The sequence below is a fragment of the Xenopus tropicalis genome, chromosome 9 (assembly GCF_000004195.4).
Source record: "Xenopus tropicalis strain Nigerian chromosome 9, UCB_Xtro_10.0, whole genome shotgun sequence".
Classification (NCBI taxonomy): domain Eukaryota; kingdom Metazoa; phylum Chordata; class Amphibia; order Anura; family Pipidae; genus Xenopus; species Xenopus tropicalis.
Genome location: NC_030685.2, coordinates 85,202,420 through 85,220,863, shown reverse-complemented (window position 1 = coordinate 85,220,863; position 18,444 = coordinate 85,202,420). Strand labels below are relative to the sequence as shown.

At 48.0% G+C, this 18,444-nt stretch overlaps 2 protein-coding genes across 3 annotated transcripts in view; both read left to right on the top strand.

Annotated features, from left to right (window-relative positions):
* The window catches only part of LOC116407773, an 880,143-nt gene that overhangs the window by 378,192 nt on the left and 483,507 nt on the right, over positions 1 to 18,444 (top strand). The window lies entirely within an intron of this gene.
* krt8.2 (keratin 8) lies at positions 1,319 to 12,659 on the top strand. Of its 2 annotated transcripts, none has more exons than XM_031892671.1 (9): positions 1,319 to 1,718; positions 8,384 to 8,592; positions 8,882 to 8,942; positions 9,109 to 9,204; positions 10,022 to 10,186; positions 10,673 to 10,798; positions 11,235 to 11,455; positions 11,664 to 11,713; positions 11,993 to 12,659. In XM_031892671.1, exons 1-9 carry the CDS (start codon positions 1,428 to 1,430, stop codon positions 11,998 to 12,000), a joined length of 1,227 nt encoding a protein of 408 aa, XP_031748531.1. In that variant the 5' UTR covers positions 1,319 to 1,427; the 3' UTR covers positions 12,001 to 12,659.

Sequence of the window (18,444 nt, the reverse complement as noted above, 5' to 3'; positions counted from 1 at the left end):
TATGGGGGGCACAGAACCCCTCAGTGACTGCTAATATCCTTATCATTTACAGTAGGGGGTACATTATCCCTTATAATACATGAGTGATACTCAGAGTTCCCTGTATAACTCAGCCTGCAGCCTTGTGCCTTTATATGGGGGGCACAGAACCCCTCAGTGACTGCTAATATCCTTATCATTTACAGTAGGGGGTACATTATCCCTTATAATACATGAGTGATACTCAGAGTTCCCTGTATAACTCAGCCTGCAGCCTTGTGCCTTTATATGGGGGGCACAGAACCCCTCAGTGACTGCTAATATCCTTATCATTTACAGTAGGGGGTACATTATCCCTTATAATACATGAGTGATACTCAGAGTTCCCTGTATAACTCAGCCTGCAGCCTTGTGCCTTTATATGGGCACAGAACCCCTCAGTGACTGCTAATATCCTTATCATTTACAGTAGGGGGTACATTATCCCTTATAATACATGAGTGATACTCAGAGTTCCCTGTATAACTCAGCCTGCAGCCTTGTGCCTTTATATGGGGGGCACAGAACCCCTCAGTGACTGCTAATATCCTTATCATTTACAGTAGGGGGTACATTATCCCTTATAATACATGAGTGATACTCAGAGTTCCCTGTATAACTCAGCCTGCAGCCTTGTGCCTTTATATGGGCACAGAACCCCTCAGTGACTGCTAATATCCTTATCATTTACAGTAGGGGGTACATTATCCCTTATAATACATGAGTGATACTCAGAGTTCCCTGTATAACTCAGCCTGCAGCCTTGTGCCTTTATATGGGGGGCACAGAACCCCTCAGTGACTGCTAATATCCTTATCATTTACAGTAGGGGGTACATTATCCCTTATAATACATGAGTGATACTCAGAGTTCCCTGTATAACTCAGCCTGCAGCCTTGTGCCTTTATATGGGCACAGAACCCCTCAGTGACTGCTAATATCCTTATCATATACAGTAGGGGGTACATTATCAATATACGCTATATACCAGCAGCAGAGCAGGGGGCAGTTGCAATATGAGGCCCCGGCTGTCGCTGCACATAGTAGTTGTGACTCAGTACATAAGGGGACACATAGTTCCCAGATGCTTCTCTTTGTGCGGGTTCTGAGCAAACAGAGCGGAAAATGAATGGGGATAAAAGAGCAGAGAAGTTGCGGCCGGGGGTAGAACTGTAGCTCGGTACAAAGGTACAAAGGAGCAGAAGGCAGCGGAGGGGGTAAAGGTATTTATCAGCAGGTTAAATGGGGCGGGGCGAGGGGGCGGGGGAAGCAGGTGAGTTGGCCCCGCCCCAGGCAGGGGGGAGGGTTAAGCTGATGAGGTGCCAGCAGGTGTAACTGGAGGAATTCCGTGCTGCTGTCAGTGAGAGTTCGGTTCTGCCCCAGTCGGTGCCGCTGCCCCAGGCTCAGCCATGAGTTTGTACAATAACCGTTACGGGAGCCCAAGGAGCTTCAGCAGCCGGTCCCATGGCTCCCTATCGGGCCGGCCCTCCGTCTACCGGATCAGTACCGGCTTCCAGCCCGCCATGCAGAGATCCAGCAGTAACCTGAACCTGTCCCGGCTGCCCCCCAGCTCCTCCAGCGCCTTCCTGCTCTCATCGCTCCCCAACATGGAGGTGGACCCCCAAATGCAGCAGCTGCGGAACCAGGAGAAGGAGCAGATCAAGGGGCTCAACAACCAGTTTGTAAACTTCATAGACAAGGTACGGGGGGGGGGGGGGGGTTCTGCCCAGAGAGGGTTCTGCCCATAGAGGTTCTGCCCAGAGAGGGTTCTGCCCAGAGAGGGTTCTGCCCAGAGAGGGTTCTGCCCAGAGAGGGTTCTGCCCAGAGAGGGTTCTGCCCATAGAGGTTCTGCCCAGAGAGGGTTCTGCCCAGAGAGGGTTCTGCCATCTTCCCTTACTATACACACTGTCCCACAGTTACACCCCCCCCATACCATCTTCCCTTACTATACACACTGTCCCACAGTTACACCCCCATACCATCTTCCCTTACTATACACACTGTCCCACAGTTACACCCCCCATACCATCTTCCCTTACTATACACACTGTCCCACAGTTACACCCCCCATACCATCTTCCCTTACTATACACACTGTCCCACAGTTACACCCCCCCATACCAGCTTCCCTTACTATACACACTGTCCCACAGTTACAGCCCCCCCATACCATCTTCCCTTACTATACACACTGTCCCACAGTTACACCCCCCCATGCCATCTTCCCTTACTATACACACTGTCCCACAGTTACACCCCCCCCATACCATCTTCCCTTACTATACACACTGTCCCACAGTTACACCCCCCATGCCATCTTCCCTTACTATACACACTGTCCCACAGTTACACCCCCCCATACCATCTTCCCTTACTATACACACTGTCCCACAGTTACACCCCCCATACCATCTTCCCTTACTATACACACTGTCCCACAGTTACACCCCCCCATGCCATCTTCCCTTACTATACACACTGTCCCACAGTTACACCCCCCCCATACCATCTTCCCTTACTATACACACTGTCCCACAGTTACACCCCCCCCATACCATCTCCCTTACTATACACACTGTCCCACAGTTACACCCCCCCCATACCATCTTCCCTTACTATACACACTGTCCCACAGTTACACCCCCCCATACCATCTTCCCTTACTATACACACTGTCCCACAGTTACACCCCCCCCATACCATCTTCCCTTACTATACACACTGTCCCACAGTTACACCCCCCCATACCATCTTCCCTTACTATACACACTGTCCCACCGTTACACCCCCCCATACCATCTTCCCTTACTATAACACACTGTCCCACAGTTACCACCCCCCCATACCATCTTCCCTTACTATACACACTGTCCCCCGTTACACCCCCCCATACCATCTTCCCTTACTATACACACTATTCCCACAGTTACACCCCCCCATACCATCTTCCCTTACTATACACACTGTCCCCACAGTACACCACCCCCATACCATCTTCCTTACTATACACACTGTCCCACCGTTACCCCCCCCCATACCATCTTCCCTTACTATACACACTATCCCACAGTTACACCCCCCCATACCATCTTCCCTTACTATACACACTGTCCCACAGTTACACCCCCCCATACCATCTTCCCTTACTATACACACTGTCCCACAGTTACACCCCCCCATACCATCTTCCCTTACTATACACACTGTCCCACCGTTACACCCCCCCATACAATAATTAACGCTCTGCCTTAGAGACTCCTATAATTAGTGGCTGTGTGATTATGAGTCACTATTTCCCCCCGGGGGCCCAATGCTATTTGCACTGTATGTACAGAAGGGATTAGTAGAATTAATTCCACAGTATGTACCAAAGGGGGGGCTGGTGTGTGAGTTATGGGAGGGTGGGGGCTGATTGAGTTCCATAGGAGTTCAGACCCAGTTCGGACCCAGTAGCTGCCACTAAATGGCCATTTGCAATAATGACTTTTTGGTTCAGCCACCATAGCATCACCTCATCTCTGGGGGGCTAAAAGGGTATGAGAGGAACTTGGGGGGGGGGGCAGTTTTTTAAGGGGCTAGTGCTTTGGGGACAGTGCCCCCATCACGGGCGTTTTCAGCCCCTAAGCCGCCCAAGGCAGCTCCGCCGATGCCGCCCCCCCTCACTTACCTTTACAGTGCCGGAGGGGGACGCTGCCCCAATTTGCTATGTAAAGGGTGCTGGGAGTTGTAAGAGACATAAATTAAACCCCCCCCCCCACTTTAGATAATGCACTTAATCCACAATGAATAATAGTAACATAAGTCAATCACTCAGAGTTTGTGCCCCATTGTGACGTCCATCAGTGTAAAGATCCTATGGGGTGAAGGTCAAGGAAAAAGTCAATAAATGTGTCACTGGGGAATAAACACCAATCGCCTCTCTCTCATTTCGTTGTGAGGACACAACAGGTGGCGCTCCAGTATTTACTAATATTTACACTGCGCCAGTAGCAGCGCCGGGCTGGGGTGACCGCTGAGATCTCTACTATTTGCTCTCTGAAGCTTTTTCCTATTACATCTGGCAACAAACAAGCAGAATGAATGGGAGCCCCAGACAAAATAAGGGAATAGGAAGCGATAACCACCCCCTTTAAAGGGGAAGTTACGGGCATTACTTCTAATGTATTTGTTTATGGCTACTGATGTATTTAAAGGGGAAATTTGCCTTTAAACTGAATGTTATTGTCCTATTCAAAGCAGCCTTTCTGCCTCTCTCTTCTGTTCCTTGGATCCTTCACTAAAAATGTGTATAGCTGTGAGGCTACATTGTAATGGTTATTCTTAGGCCCCGCCTACTCAGCTCTCAATTGGACTTGCAACCCATTGCCTGGTTGCTAGGGAAAGTTACCCATGGCAAACTGGATACCTCCGATAGTCCCAATTGAAGCTGGACAGTTCTGAAATAGTGGACCCCAACAGAATCATGGTTTTTAGATGCTTGTGGGTGTGACTATGATTAGGGGTGTGTCCTAAATGTGTGACCTATCAGCTATGAGTTTCTGAAGATCCCTCTCTGCCCCTGAACAGTCTCCCCCTGACCCCATCACTGATATTGGCCCTGCTTAGTTAAGTTACATTAAGTTATACCCCCATTACTCATGAATGGTTGCTAACCAGCAGTTACCCCAGCAACAAATCAGCATTTAGTTTTCTCATATAGAGAAAATACCCGACTCGCCTGTTTTAGTGTTACTTTCCCTTTAACCCGGTAGCAATAATAGAAACCCAGAAGTTGGCCACCATTTTTCCATTTTTGGCAAACTCCCCTTTTAATTGCGCAAATGATATGAATCGTATGATCCCCTGATCCTGTTTCATGGTTAGAGAAAATGAGATCTTCTGTAACCGGATCTGCTCCTATGAGCATGTTTGCCATTTACATTGGTTATTTATTTGGCTCTTTTAGTCACCAACATATTAGTATTTACACTAATGATTAGACACAACAGCGCCACCTGCTGGTCCTTTCGGGAACTGGGGATTCAGTGACAGAGCAGCTCCTGCAATCAAGGGCCAATAAGTGAATCCAGTCTCACAGATACACAAATCCGATTGGCCAGACTAGAACAAGGCACAACAGGGATAGAACAGGTCACAGGTAATAATTAGAACCTGTCTAATTTTATATATTTTATTGGTCAAGATTATATTCTGACTGTTCAAAGGCTGTTCCACCTTTATTTATAATTTCAATACAAATGTACAATGTACAAATGTAGTGTTACTCTTGTCATTATATCTTAGGTTAGCTTCTATACCCTGTACTAAGCACAATTCAGCAGGAACAGCCCCCTAAGTTTGCTCATAGCCTGTACAGAGAGATACCATAAAACTATGGCACATAGGGATTCTCCTGTACTAAGCACAATTCAGCAGGAACAGCCCCCTAAGTTTGCTCATAGCCTGTACAGAGAGATACCATAAAACTATGGCACATAGGGATTCCCCTGTACTAAGCACAATTCAGCAGGAACAGCCCCCTAAGTTTGCCCATAGCGAGTACAGAGAGATACCATAAAACTATGGCACATAGGGATTCCCCTGTACTAAGCACAATTCAGCAGGAACAGCCCCCTAAGTTTGCTTATAGGCAGTACAGAGAGATACCATAAAACTATGGCACATAGGGATTCTCCTGTACTAAGCACAATTCAGCAGGAACAGCCCCCTAAGTTTGCTCATAGCCTGTACAGAGAGATACCATAAAACTATGGCACATAGGGATTCCCCTGTACTAAGCACAATTCAGCAGGAACAGCCCCCTAAGTTTGCTTATAGGCAGTACAGAGAGATACCATAAAACTATGGCACATAGGGAAACCCCTGTACTAAGCACAATTCAGCAGGAACAGCCCCCTAAGTTTGCTCATAGCCTGTACAGAGAGATACCATAAAACTATGGCACATAGGGATTCCCCTGTACTAAGCACAATTCAGCAGGAACAGCCCCCTAAGTTTGCCCATAGCGAGTACAGAGAGATACCATAAAACTATGGCACATAGGGATTCCCCTGTACTAAGCACAATTCAGCAGGAACAGCCCCCTAAGTTTGCTCATAGCCTGTACAGAGAGATACCATAAAACTATGGCACATAGGGATTCCCCTGTACTAAGCACAATTCAGCAGGAACAGCCCCCTAAGTTTGCTCATAGCCTGTACAGAGAGATACCATAAAACTATGGCACATAGGGATTCCCCTGTACTAAGCACAATTCAGCAGGAACAGCCCCCTAAGTTTGCTCATAGCCTGTACAGAGAGATACCATAAAACTATGGCACATAGGGAAACCCCTGTACTAAGCACAATTCAGCAGGAACAGCCCCCTAAGTTTACTTATAGGCAGTACAGAGGGTATAGTGGCTGCACCAATCTAAGAGGTCTAATACAAATTTGATTTCTTACCCAGGATAGTGACTTTATTCCCGTTTTCACATGATAACACACACACACATTCTGTTGCACTTTGGGGAGCAGCCGAGTTTCTTTACTCCCCTCGTGTCCCATTTAAACGGGAAAGGAAACAACATCCCAAACGGTAGCACTAAATGTAGATGTATGCTGCTTCCCTGCAGGCAGTTTGTTGTTAGATCTTTCACTTAATTTGCCATTTATCATGCGCAGTAATTACAGAGCCATTTATTATGGTGAATTTGCCTGCCTGCGGCCAGTCCTGTTTGCATGGAAGGATTCCCTGATTTCCATATCACCTGCCCGGGCCCCTCTGCCCCTCCCACTGCCAGTAAGAGCCGTAGGGTTTATTTCCCCTTGTACCTCGACTCATGTAAAGTCCACTTTCTACTTTAGCTGTTTGTTTAGATGCATCCTGCATGGCACCATAGAAACCGGTGTGGGCTTCAGCAGGGACTAAAGCCAATTAGCCATAATTTGTGAGAGCAATGTCCCTCGGCGGCCACTTTCATCTGGATCAGAACAATCACAAAGTCACTGCTCATTGAGATATTGGGGTGTATGGTATTGTGTGGATATTGGGGTATTGGAGTTTATGGTATTGTGTGGATATTGGAATATTGGGGTTTATGGTATTGTGTGGATATTGGGGTGTTGGGGTGTATGGTATTGTGTGGATATTGGGGTGTATGGTATTGTGTGGATATTGGGATGTTGGGGTGTATGGTATTGTGTGGATATTGGGATGTTGGGGTGTATGGTATTGTGTGGATATTGGGGTGTTGGGGTGTATGGTATTGTGTGGATGTTGGGGTGTATGGTATTGTGTGGATATTGGGGTGTTGGGGTGTATGGTATTGTGTGGATATTGGGGTGTTGGGGTGTATGGTATTGTGTGGATATTGGGGTGTTGGGTTGTATGGTATTGTGTGGATATTGGGGTGTTGGGGTGTATGGTATTGTGTGGATATTGGGGTGTATTGTATTGTGTGGATATTGGGGTGTTGGGGTGTATGGTATTGTGTGGATATTGGGGTATTGGTGATATTGGGGTGTATGGTATTGTGTGGATATTGGGGTATTGGGGTGTATGGTATTGTGTGGATATTGGGGTATTGGTGATATTGGGGTGTATGGTATTGTGTGGATATTGGGGTATTGGGGTGTATGGTATTGTGTGGATATTGGGGTATTGGGGAGATATGGGTGTATGGTATTGTGTGGATATTGGGGTATTAGGGATATTGGGGTGTATGGTATTGTGTGGATATTGGGGTATTAGGGATATTGGGGTGTATGGTATTGTGTGGATATTGGGGTATTAGGGATATTGGGGTGTATGGTATTGTGTGGATATTGGGGTACTGGTAATATTGGGGTGTGTGCCTTGTAAATGAAGGCACAGAGTAGAGGTAAATATGGGGGGACTGTGCGGGGCCCTAGGCCAGAGAGGGGCCCATAATATACTACAATTTCCCATCTCCTTTGCTGCCAGACTGCACCCGCGGGCCCCTGCCCAATGCCAGGCCTTAGTTGGCCCCCGGGCTATGGGTAAGGGCCAAGTTAATGATTAAAAGGTTCTACGGGGTCCTGACAGTGGAGGAGCGGGGCTGGTATTTTGGGACCCCCCCTCCCACACACACATTGACACATTAGGGGTCAGAATTAATTAAATAAGGGCCCAGGTTTACTTGTTACCTTAGTTACATCCTCAGAGAGCTAGGGGGCGCCACCGGTGCTAGCTGAGCCGGACCAGATATGTTTGGGTTCCGCCGAAATGCAAGTTTGGGGCCCATAATCTCATCTCTGCTTAGGGGGCCTTTCCAGTTTGTTTGGATTTTGGGAATACACATCCCCCCCCCCCCTCTTATGTAATTTGCTGAACTCAATAGACCACGTGTTTGTATGTTGAAAGGTGCGGGACCTGGAGAAGCAGAACAAGATTCTGGAGACCCAACTCGCCCTTCTGAAGGAAAAAGACGCCTACAAGTCCAACATTGACCAGATCACCCAGGTATCGGCCAATCGGCTGAAGCAGCAGATCGACGCGCTCCTGCACGAGAAGGAGAAGCTGCAGATGGAGCTGCACAACATGCAGGGGCTGGTGGAGGAGCTGAAGAACAGGTTGGCCTTCCCATCATGCACCTCTCCCTGGTTTATTGATTATACACCGACTTTCTCACATTAATTCCCTTTCCTTGGGGTACATAGTGTCGCTGGGTGGGGCAGGGGGATGTATTTAGCCCCCCACTTTCTCCCAGTATAAAGTGATGCGTCCTATCCCTTTAACATAGATTGTACATAGGGGATGGGAGGAGCTCAGTCCTTCATTTACATTAACATAATTCAGGGCGGAGCTTCAGTCTGACATAAAACGATATTTACTGACCCCCCATGACGTGTCTCCTTGTAGGTACGAGGACGACATTAACCGGCGGAACCAGATAGAGAACGACTTTGTTCTGACCAAGAAGGTGAGTTTTTGGCCGCATGGAGGAACGTAGGGTGAGTGGGCTGCAGTATTACTGCCCAATGTTGGGGCAGAGACCAATTGTAATAATGAAGTCTCTCTATTTGGTGACACCACAAGGAAAGGGGAGGAGCCGTCACTTCACCTATTTTGTACATTTGTATTCACAGGACCTGGATGACGCTTATCTGCACAAGGTGGACAACGAATCCAAACTGGATACCCTGACTGATGAGATTCAGTATCTTAAGCAGCTGTATGATGAGGTATTTGGGGTTTGCAATGACGTATTTGGGGTTTAAGATATAGACCAGGTGATATAGACCAGGTATTCCAGGTTTGGGGGGAGTTAGATAGACCAGGTTCTAGGTTTGGGGGGTGATATACTGTAGACCAGATATTCCAGGTTTGGGTGGGTGTGATAGACCAGGTTCTAGGTGTGGGTGGGTCAGATAGACCAGGTTTTCCAGGTTTGGGGGGTGATATCCTGTAGACCAGGTATTCTAGGTTTGGGGGGGTTAGATAGACCAGGTATTCTAGGTTTGGGGGGGTTAGATAGACCAGGTATTCTAGGTTTGGGGGGTCAGATAGACCAGGTATTCCAGGTTTGGGGGGGTCAGATAGACCAGGTATTCCAGGTTTGGGGGGGTCAGATAGACCAGGTATTCCAGGTTTGGGGGGGTCAGATAGACCAGGTATTCCAGGTTTGGGGGGGTCAGATAGACCAGGTATTCCAGGTTTGGGGGGGTCAGATAGACCAGGTATTCCAGGTTTGGGGGGGTCAGATAGACCAGGTATTCCAGGTTAGGAGAGGGGTAAGATAGACCTTATATTACATGAGCAGTGAAGGAAAGGTCCTGGTGTCAGAGCCCTGTGGAACAGCTTATAGATGAAGTTGCCATTAGGGAGCAGGAGTTCCTTTATCAGTTGTAGTTGTAGCTTATGAAGCAGCTGCCTGACCTTGAGTGCTCCTTCTGACAATGCATTGAATATGGTTATATAGTGAATAAATATCTCAGAGGGAAGCAAGTATGGAGTGTAGAGACGGGGGGACATTTCTAATAAAGCGGATCTTGTATTTAGGAGCTGAAGGAGCTGGAACACCAGGTACAGAATGCCAAGGTCACCGTAGCAATGGACAACAGCCGGGACCTTGAGATGAAGCACATCATGGATGAGGTGAAGGCTCAGTACCAAGCAATGGCCCAGAAGAGCCAACAGGAGGCTGAATACTGGTACAACTGCAAGGTGGGTTTGGTACCTTCTGTTACCCAACTTCTGAAGACCAAGGAACGTTTCTTGGTTGTTTATAAATGGGCTGTCCTCCCCCAAAGGTTCCGCTATATTTCCTAAACAGAACACTTTGGGTTTGTCCCGGTCCTACAAACAGTGCTGGGATTTGGCCAAATCTGGAACCTTATCGTGGGAGGAGTCTTGGAACCAGAGAAGGCCAAAGGCCTCAAGAACAAGCCCAATGGTCCCCTGGCTCCTTGTTTAAACACAATCAAATATCACTGTAGTCATTGGGTGTCATTGCAATGACATCATCATTACATCATAATTCTATATTGATCCCTAGTGGATATGTTTGGGTTTGTGGGATAGAAGCATCCAGTGCATTAGGGTTATCAGACTTGGTTCATTGGATGTCTGGGCCCATAGTGGTGGCTCCGCCTACGTGTAAGCCCCGGGACACACCCCCAACAGTTATCGTTCCATGATTGTTCCTATCAGATTGAAGACATGGAGAATCAGGTGAAACGAAACAATGAAGAGCTGAAGGCTCTGAAGAACGAGGTCAACGACTTGAACCGGATGATTCAGAGAGCTAACAGCGAAAATGAGGCCCTGAAAAACCAGGTATTGCTCTTCCGTAGAGATTCCCAGGGATAGGTCCATTAGTTCTCTTGGAACCAAAGCTTGGAACATTTGCATTTGTTCCACTAGGGAAGCCACTCCCCCCCATAGGGAATCCAGTGTTCCTCAAGTATCTCCGAGGGCACTAGAGGCAGCTCCTGTTCCACCGGACTGATACAGTATGAACACTATGTTATCTATAGTCCAACTATTGAGACCCCAGTCAACCCTTCCATCACGTGCAACATGACCATGGGAAGGAGAGCAGCAAAAGTAGAGAAAGTGGAGATAATCAGAGAGCAAAAGTCTTGGCCTCTTTATGGTCCTACTGGACCTTTGCCTGCTGTACCCTTGCCCACATGGACTCCAATCTATGGCTAAAATGAGTTTAAACCCAAGCATATATCGTACCCAGCCTTGTACTTACCTCTCTTTTCAGCGTGCCAACCTGGAGAGCGCCATATCTATGGCAGAGGAGCACGGGGAGGACGCCGTTCGTAATGCCAAATCTCATATCCGCGACCTGGAGGAGGCCCTAAAGCGGGCAAAGCAGGACATGGCCCTCAAGGTGCGCGAATACCAGGAACTGATGAACATCAAGTTGGCCTTGGACATTGAGATTGCCACGTACAGGAAACTGCTGGAGGGGGAGGAGACCAGGTGAGGTGGTGCATATGTTTGGGTATAGGGATGAGAGAGGATGGGGTCTAACCCATAGAGTTGCGTATCCATGATGCCAGTTGATCAGCTGACATTTTTAGGGAACAGACCCTGAATGGCAGTGTGGCCCTATCTAGAGTGGGCGCTGGTAGAATATGGAATTATATGGTATTATCCAATATAACCGTTGCCTTCATTCTTTTTTTAGGATGCATGGCCAAAAACCAAATCTTCAAGCAAATGCCATAGACAAACTGGGTGAGTTCATAAATCTATTCCCAAATTGCCCCAAGGGGGTACCTATAATAGCCATATCTATAATGCCCCCCCCAAGTGCCTCCATTAATGCTGGACAGTCCCCAGTAACAGGCCACAAAGGAGTGGCTAATTGCCCCATACTGCCCCTTCCTTAAGGTCCTTGTCCGTTACGTTCTGCCTTGTGTCTTCCCTATTGAACACTGGATATTCCATTAATCACCTTGACGACGTGATTGATTTATATTCCTTATTCTTTCCCATCATTCCCTGGGCAGCCAGCACCCTGAACTTTGATGTCAAATCCACCCCCCCGGTCAAGGCAGCGCCCAATCCGAAGAAAGTGCTTCTTGTCAAGACGATCGAAACAGCCAATGGCAAGCAAGTGACCGAGGGCACTGAGTACTCTGTGCAATAAGCCATGATCCCTGTTACTACTACTATTTTATTTTTTTTATTTAGAGAAGATGTAGCCCAGTGGGTCGGAGTCTGGTGCAAAGGATAAGTAAACCTCGGCATCATTAGCTCCATCAAAAAAACAAACTGCTCCCAGCAGTCTCTGTCATACATCCTTCCCTTGGCTGCTCTCCTCCCAGTGTCCACTCAAGGGGCGGGGCTTTGTCCTGACAGACAGATCAGCTGTAGTTTGCTCTGATTGGTGTGAAACCAGGCCAAAAGCAGTTTACTAAGCTTTCAGCACTAGAGGGCGCTGCTGATCCATTTACACTGCCATCCCTGGCTCATAGAGAGCAATGCTATGGGGAAACATGGGGGCTGCAGGTTGGCTGGGGACCCCCATTTATTATACAGCGCTGCAGAACCTGTTGGATCAGTACATCAGAACTATTACAAGGAACTGCCATGCTATATGGGAAGGTTGGACACATTGCGACTTATTCATACCGGTGCTTGTCAGGCAGAATCTGCATTAAATATATAAAAATGTGCATTTCTTTGTTCTTTTTTTAAGAAAACTAAAGAGAGATGTATTAAACTAGGCACTGGGATTCTGTTGGTTACAGCATTGGGGCGACTGTGGCACTGAGTAGCAGCGGTAGGATTGGCAGTGACCAACCCTGGGTACTTTGGGCAACAGTGGCAAGTGGCATGGCTGCTTGTGGCCCCTCCCATTCCAGTAGCGCTTTCTTTACTTGTGTATTGGCCAATGATATTGGGTCCCACTGGTTACTGATATTGGGTCCCACTGGTTACTGATATTGGGTCCCACTGGTTACTGATATTGGGTCCCACTGGTTACTGATATTGGGTCCCACTGGTTACTGATATTGGGTCCCACTGGTTACTGATATTGGGTCCCACTGGTTACTGATATTGGGTCCCACTGGTTAATCATATTGGGTCCCACTGGTTACTGATATTGGGTCCCACTGGTTACTGATATTGGGTCCCACTGGTTACTGATATTGGGTCCCACTGGTTACTGATATTGGGTCCCACTGGTTACTGATATTGGGTCCCACTGGTTAATCATATTGGGTCCCACTGGTTAATCATATTGGGTCCCACTGGTTACTGATATTGGGTCCCACTGGTTAATCATATTGGGTCCCACTGGTTAATCATATTGGGTCCCACTGGTTACTGATATTGGGTCCCACTGGTTACTGATATTGGGTCCCACTGGTTACTGATATTGGGTCCCACTGGTTACTGATATTGAGTCCCACTGGTTAATGATATTGGGTCCCACTGGTTAATCATATTGGGTCCCACTGGTTAATCATATTGGGTCCCACTGGTTAATCATATTGGGTCCCACTGGTTAATCATATTGGGTCCCACTGGTTAATGATATTGGGTCCCACTGGTTAATGATATTGGGTCCCACTGGTTAATGATATTGGGTCCCACTGGTTAATGATATTGGGTCCCACTGGTTAATGATATTGGGTCCCACTGGTTACTGATATTGGGTCCCACTGGTTAATCATATTGGGTCCCACTGGTTAATCATATTGGGTCCCACTGGTTAATCATATTGGGTCCCACTGGTTAATCATATTGGGTCCCACTGGTTAATGATATTGGGTCCCACTGGTTAATGATATTGGGTCCCACTGGTTACTGATATTGGGTCCCACTGGTTACTGATACTGGGTCCCACTGGCATAGGGTAATATACGGCATAGGGCCACTCTACTAATTGCTCAGCCGAATGCCCAGGAAATCCCATCTCTCCCGGGTGTCAGACTAAAACCTGCCGGCGGTTTCCCCATCGCTCCCTCGGGCTCATAAATATTTGGCTAATGCAGAGCCGTAAATGTTCCGCTGTTTAAACACAAGTCACTATTGGGTAAGCAACTGATATTTTTAGCCAAACACAATCGGAGGGGGGGGGGGGGGGGGGTTTAGAACTCTCTTTGGTTCCAAAAATATTGTTGTCAAAAAAGCGACATTAATAATAAATTCCTGTGGTTTATGGAGTCGCAAAACATTAAGGGCCTTTATGAACGAATTGTGGCGCAGATATTTAATATTAGGAACCACATAGCCCCCCCCCCCCCGGGGAAAGTGAGCCCCAATCTCTGTTAGTACTTACCTATATACTGAGCTCTGATTCTCTGTACTTCCTGCTCCTGAGCTGCTCTCTTTCCCATGGTCAGGCAGGAACCTCCCCCTGGGTAAGTGAATCCAATCTCCCCCCAGTACTTACCCAGGTACAGAGCTCTGATTCACTGTACTTCCTGCTCCTGGGCTGCTCTCTTTCCCATGGTCAGGCAGGAACCTCCCCCTGGGTAAGTGAATCCAATCTCCCCCCAGTACTTACCCAGGTACAGAGCTCTGATTCACTGTACTTCCTGCTCCTGGGCTGCTCTCTTTCCCATGGTCAGGCAGGAACCTCCCCCTGGGTAAGTGAATCCAATCTCCCCCCAGTACTTACCCAGGTACAGAGCTCTGATTCTCTGTACTTCCTGCTCCTGGGCTGCTCTCTTTCCCATGGTCAGGCAGGAACCTCCCCCTGGGTAAGTGAATCCAATCTCCCCCCAGTACTTACCCAGGTACAGAGCTCTGATTCTCTGTACTTCCTGCCTCCTGGGCTGCTCTCTTTCCCATGGTCAGGCAGGAACCTCCCCCTGGGTAAGTGAATCCAATCTCCCCCCAGTACTTACCCAGGTACAGAGCTCTGATTCTCTGTACTTCCTGCTCCTAGGCTGCTCTCTTTCCCATGGTCAGACAGGAACCTCCCCCTGGGTAAGTGAATCCAATCTCCCCCCAGTACTTACCCAGGTACAGAGCTCTGATTCTCTGTACTTCCTGCTCCTGGGCTGCTCTCTTTCCCATGGTCAGGCAGGAACCTCCCCCTGGGTAAGTGAATCCAATCTCCCTCCAGTACTTACCCAGGTACAGAGCTCTGATTTACTGTACTTCCTGCTCCTGGGCTGCTCTCTTTCCCATGGTCAGACAGGAACCTCCCCCTGGGTAAGTGAATCCAATCTCCCCCCAGTACTTACCCAGGTACAGAGCTCTGATTCACTGTACTTCCTGCTCCTGGGCTGCTCTCTTTCCCATGGTCAGGCAGGAACCTTCCCCTGGGTAAGTGAATCCAATCTTCCCCCAGTACTTACCCAGGTACAGAGCTCTGATTCTCTGTACTTCCTGCTCCTGGGCTGCTCTCTTTCCCATGGTCAGGCAGGAACCCCCCCCCCCCCCTGGGTAAGTGAATCCAATCTCCCCCCAGTACTTACCCAGGTACAGAGCTCTGTTTCTCTGTACTTCCTGCCCCAGGGCTGCTCTCTTTCCCATGGTCAGGCAGGAACCCCCCCCCCTGGGTAAGTGAATCCAATCTCCCCCAGTACTTACCCAGGTACAGAGCTCTGTTTCTCTGTACTTCCTGCCCCAGGGCTGCTCTCTTTCCCATGGTCAGGCAGGAACCCCCCCATGGTAAGTGAATCCAATCTCCCCCCCCCCCCCCCCCCCCCCAGTACTTACCCAGGTACAGAGCTCTGATTCACTGTACTTCCTGCTCCTGGGCTGCCCTCTTTCCCATGGTCAGACAGGAACCTCCCCCTGGGTAAGTGAATCCAATCTCCCCCCAGTACTTACCCAGGTACAGAGCTCTGATTCACTGTACTTCCTGCTCCTGGGCTGCTCTCTTTCCCATGGTCAGACAGGAACCTCCCCCTGGGTAAGTGAATCCAATCTCCCCCCAGTACTTACCCAGGTACAGAGCTCTGATTCTCTGTACTTCCTGCTCCTGGGCTGCTCCCTTTCCCATGAAAGGGGGTGGGACTGTGAAAGCCATACCCCTGATGTCATCACCACACCCCCACGATGTCACCACCCGCCCCAACCTGGGCTTCCCTCAGTTGGAAGGTGGCAACCCTACCCCCTGGAGATCAGGGCAATGGAACAATCCCACTAAACTCTTTTATTTGGAATCAAGCTCCACCCACTTCTCTGTCAATGGGAAAGAGAGCAGCCCAGAAGCAGAAAGTACCTGGGAAAGTACTTAGGAAAGAGTGGATTATTTGGCCCCGGAAGGGGAGGGGGTTCTAATGCTGCCAATGTTCTCAGGCCATAGAACTTTTGGGTCCATGTTATTAATAAGCCTGTTCTCTGGCTTCTGTAGTTAAAGGGCTTGTTCTTTAATTATGATATAGACATTTATATTCTGAGACCATTTGCAATTGGTTTGTTTTTTTTTATTATTTCTGGTGTTTTTTAGTGATTTCACTTTTTGTTCAGCAGCTCTCCAATTTGGAATTTCAGCAGCTCTCTGGTTGCTAGGGTGTTGTTTACCTTAGCAACCGGGCAGTGGGTTGAATGAGAGACAGGACTATGAATAAGAGAGGGGCTGAATAGGAGGATAAGGAAAAAAAACAATAACAATAAATGTTTTTTTGGCTGCCGGGGTCAGTGATCTCCATTTAAAGGTAAACACCCCCCTTTAGGAATGATCCATATAAAGCGTGTCACTGCAGATTAAAGGGGAACTGCACCCTGTGTTTTACAGCAGATTCCTGCTCTGCAGAAAAGGAAACTACTCGGTTACAAAGGGAATATAAATGTATCAGTATAATATATATGTGTGTTATAAAGCAGCCCCCGTCATGGCCACGTGTCCGCCCCATAGGAAACCGCTCGCTCTTCCTGCGGCCCCGAGAACAATGAGCACTTAAGGGGCTTCCACGCACCTCAAGGGAAACATCGGAAATACTGATCCCTCTCATTAGCGCTGGGTTAGTACTGGGCGCTCAGGGGTTACACCATGGCAGCCTATTGCTGGGAGGTTGCTAATTTTTACTTTTGGGTTTATATTCCCTTTAATATACAATTAAATAGGAATAGCAGTAACCCAATTCCCCCAAATGGAATAACTTTACTTAATATTAGTTAATAATAAAACCAAGGAACTCTTTACCCCCCCCCCCCCCCCGGTGGTCCCTTAAGTACAGATGTCTATTATCTGCCCCACCATTATGTATTATGACGTGTGTATCTCTTTAAATATAGATAGGCCCCCATTGTCTAAACATTCTCAGTTGGGGGGGCCGGGCCTGTTGCGGCGCCACAGATATGGGGTATCAGTGTGTAATTCTCCATATCCCACCCAAACCCGTCCTGCCCCCCGGGGGGGGGGCATATATATATATATAATCCCAGATATCATGGCTCTGCTCTGGCCAAGTCAAACAATTCCAAGATGGCAGATGTGGCCCCGTTCAGGGTGGGGGCTATTGAACTGGGTTGGTGGGCCCGGCTGTGTTTGGGCCTCTGCAAGACGTCAGTTGGACAAGATTTACACAGAGATGAAGGATTTCATTAATTATCGGGACAAACGAGTGTCCTCCCCCCCGGGGGGGGGTTATTATTAAGCACCAAGACCTGTTTTCTAAATGGGCTAATAGGCCAACGGGGCTAGGGAGTCATTGCCTTATAAAGCAAGAGACAGGGCCAGGCATGGGGGGGGCAGTGATGGATTCCAAGCAAATGGGTGTAAGTGCCACATCCGTCCTTGTCTGGTCCTGGGTTTAGTATTAACCCCTTATTAAACCCCAAAGCCGGGGGAAAGAGAAAAATACTCCAGCGCCTATACACTAATATTGGGCATCTGTATGAGTGCAAACGGCATTAGGCCATGGGGGAAGCAATTTAGGGGCAATTATAACTAACATATATCTGCCCCAGGGGCAACTGGAATTAACCCTCTAGGGGTGACAGCCCCACATTGCTGGAATATGGAATGTGCCAAAACACTAAGGATATAATTATATGTTATATATAGTACTGTGCCCCCTAGAAATACCCCCCCCACACGCACAATGTGCTTCATTTATAGGACCCCCCCGTGTAGACTGAGCATTATGAGCGCCGGGGACGGATGAACCTATAAAGGCAAAGCTATAAATATTCTGATTTTATTTATACAGCGCAGGGTTAGGGGAATATAAATCATAAAGGGACAGTGCCATTGCCTATATGCCGCCATGTATCATCATTATACAATTTGTTTAATTAAAGGAAACCTATACCCCCCCCCCAAACGATGTAGGTCTCAGTAAAAATATATATTGCATAAATCGGCTTATATGTTGAACCCTGCTTCATATAAATATACTTTATTAGCAGTATGTGCCATTGGGTAATCCTAAATAGGAAACTGCCATTTTAAGAATTAAGCCCCGCCCCCCTGGGATCATAGGAGTCACAGTGCACACAAACAAGCCAAAGCACACATACATGCTAGGCCCCATCAGCCAATGAATGGACAG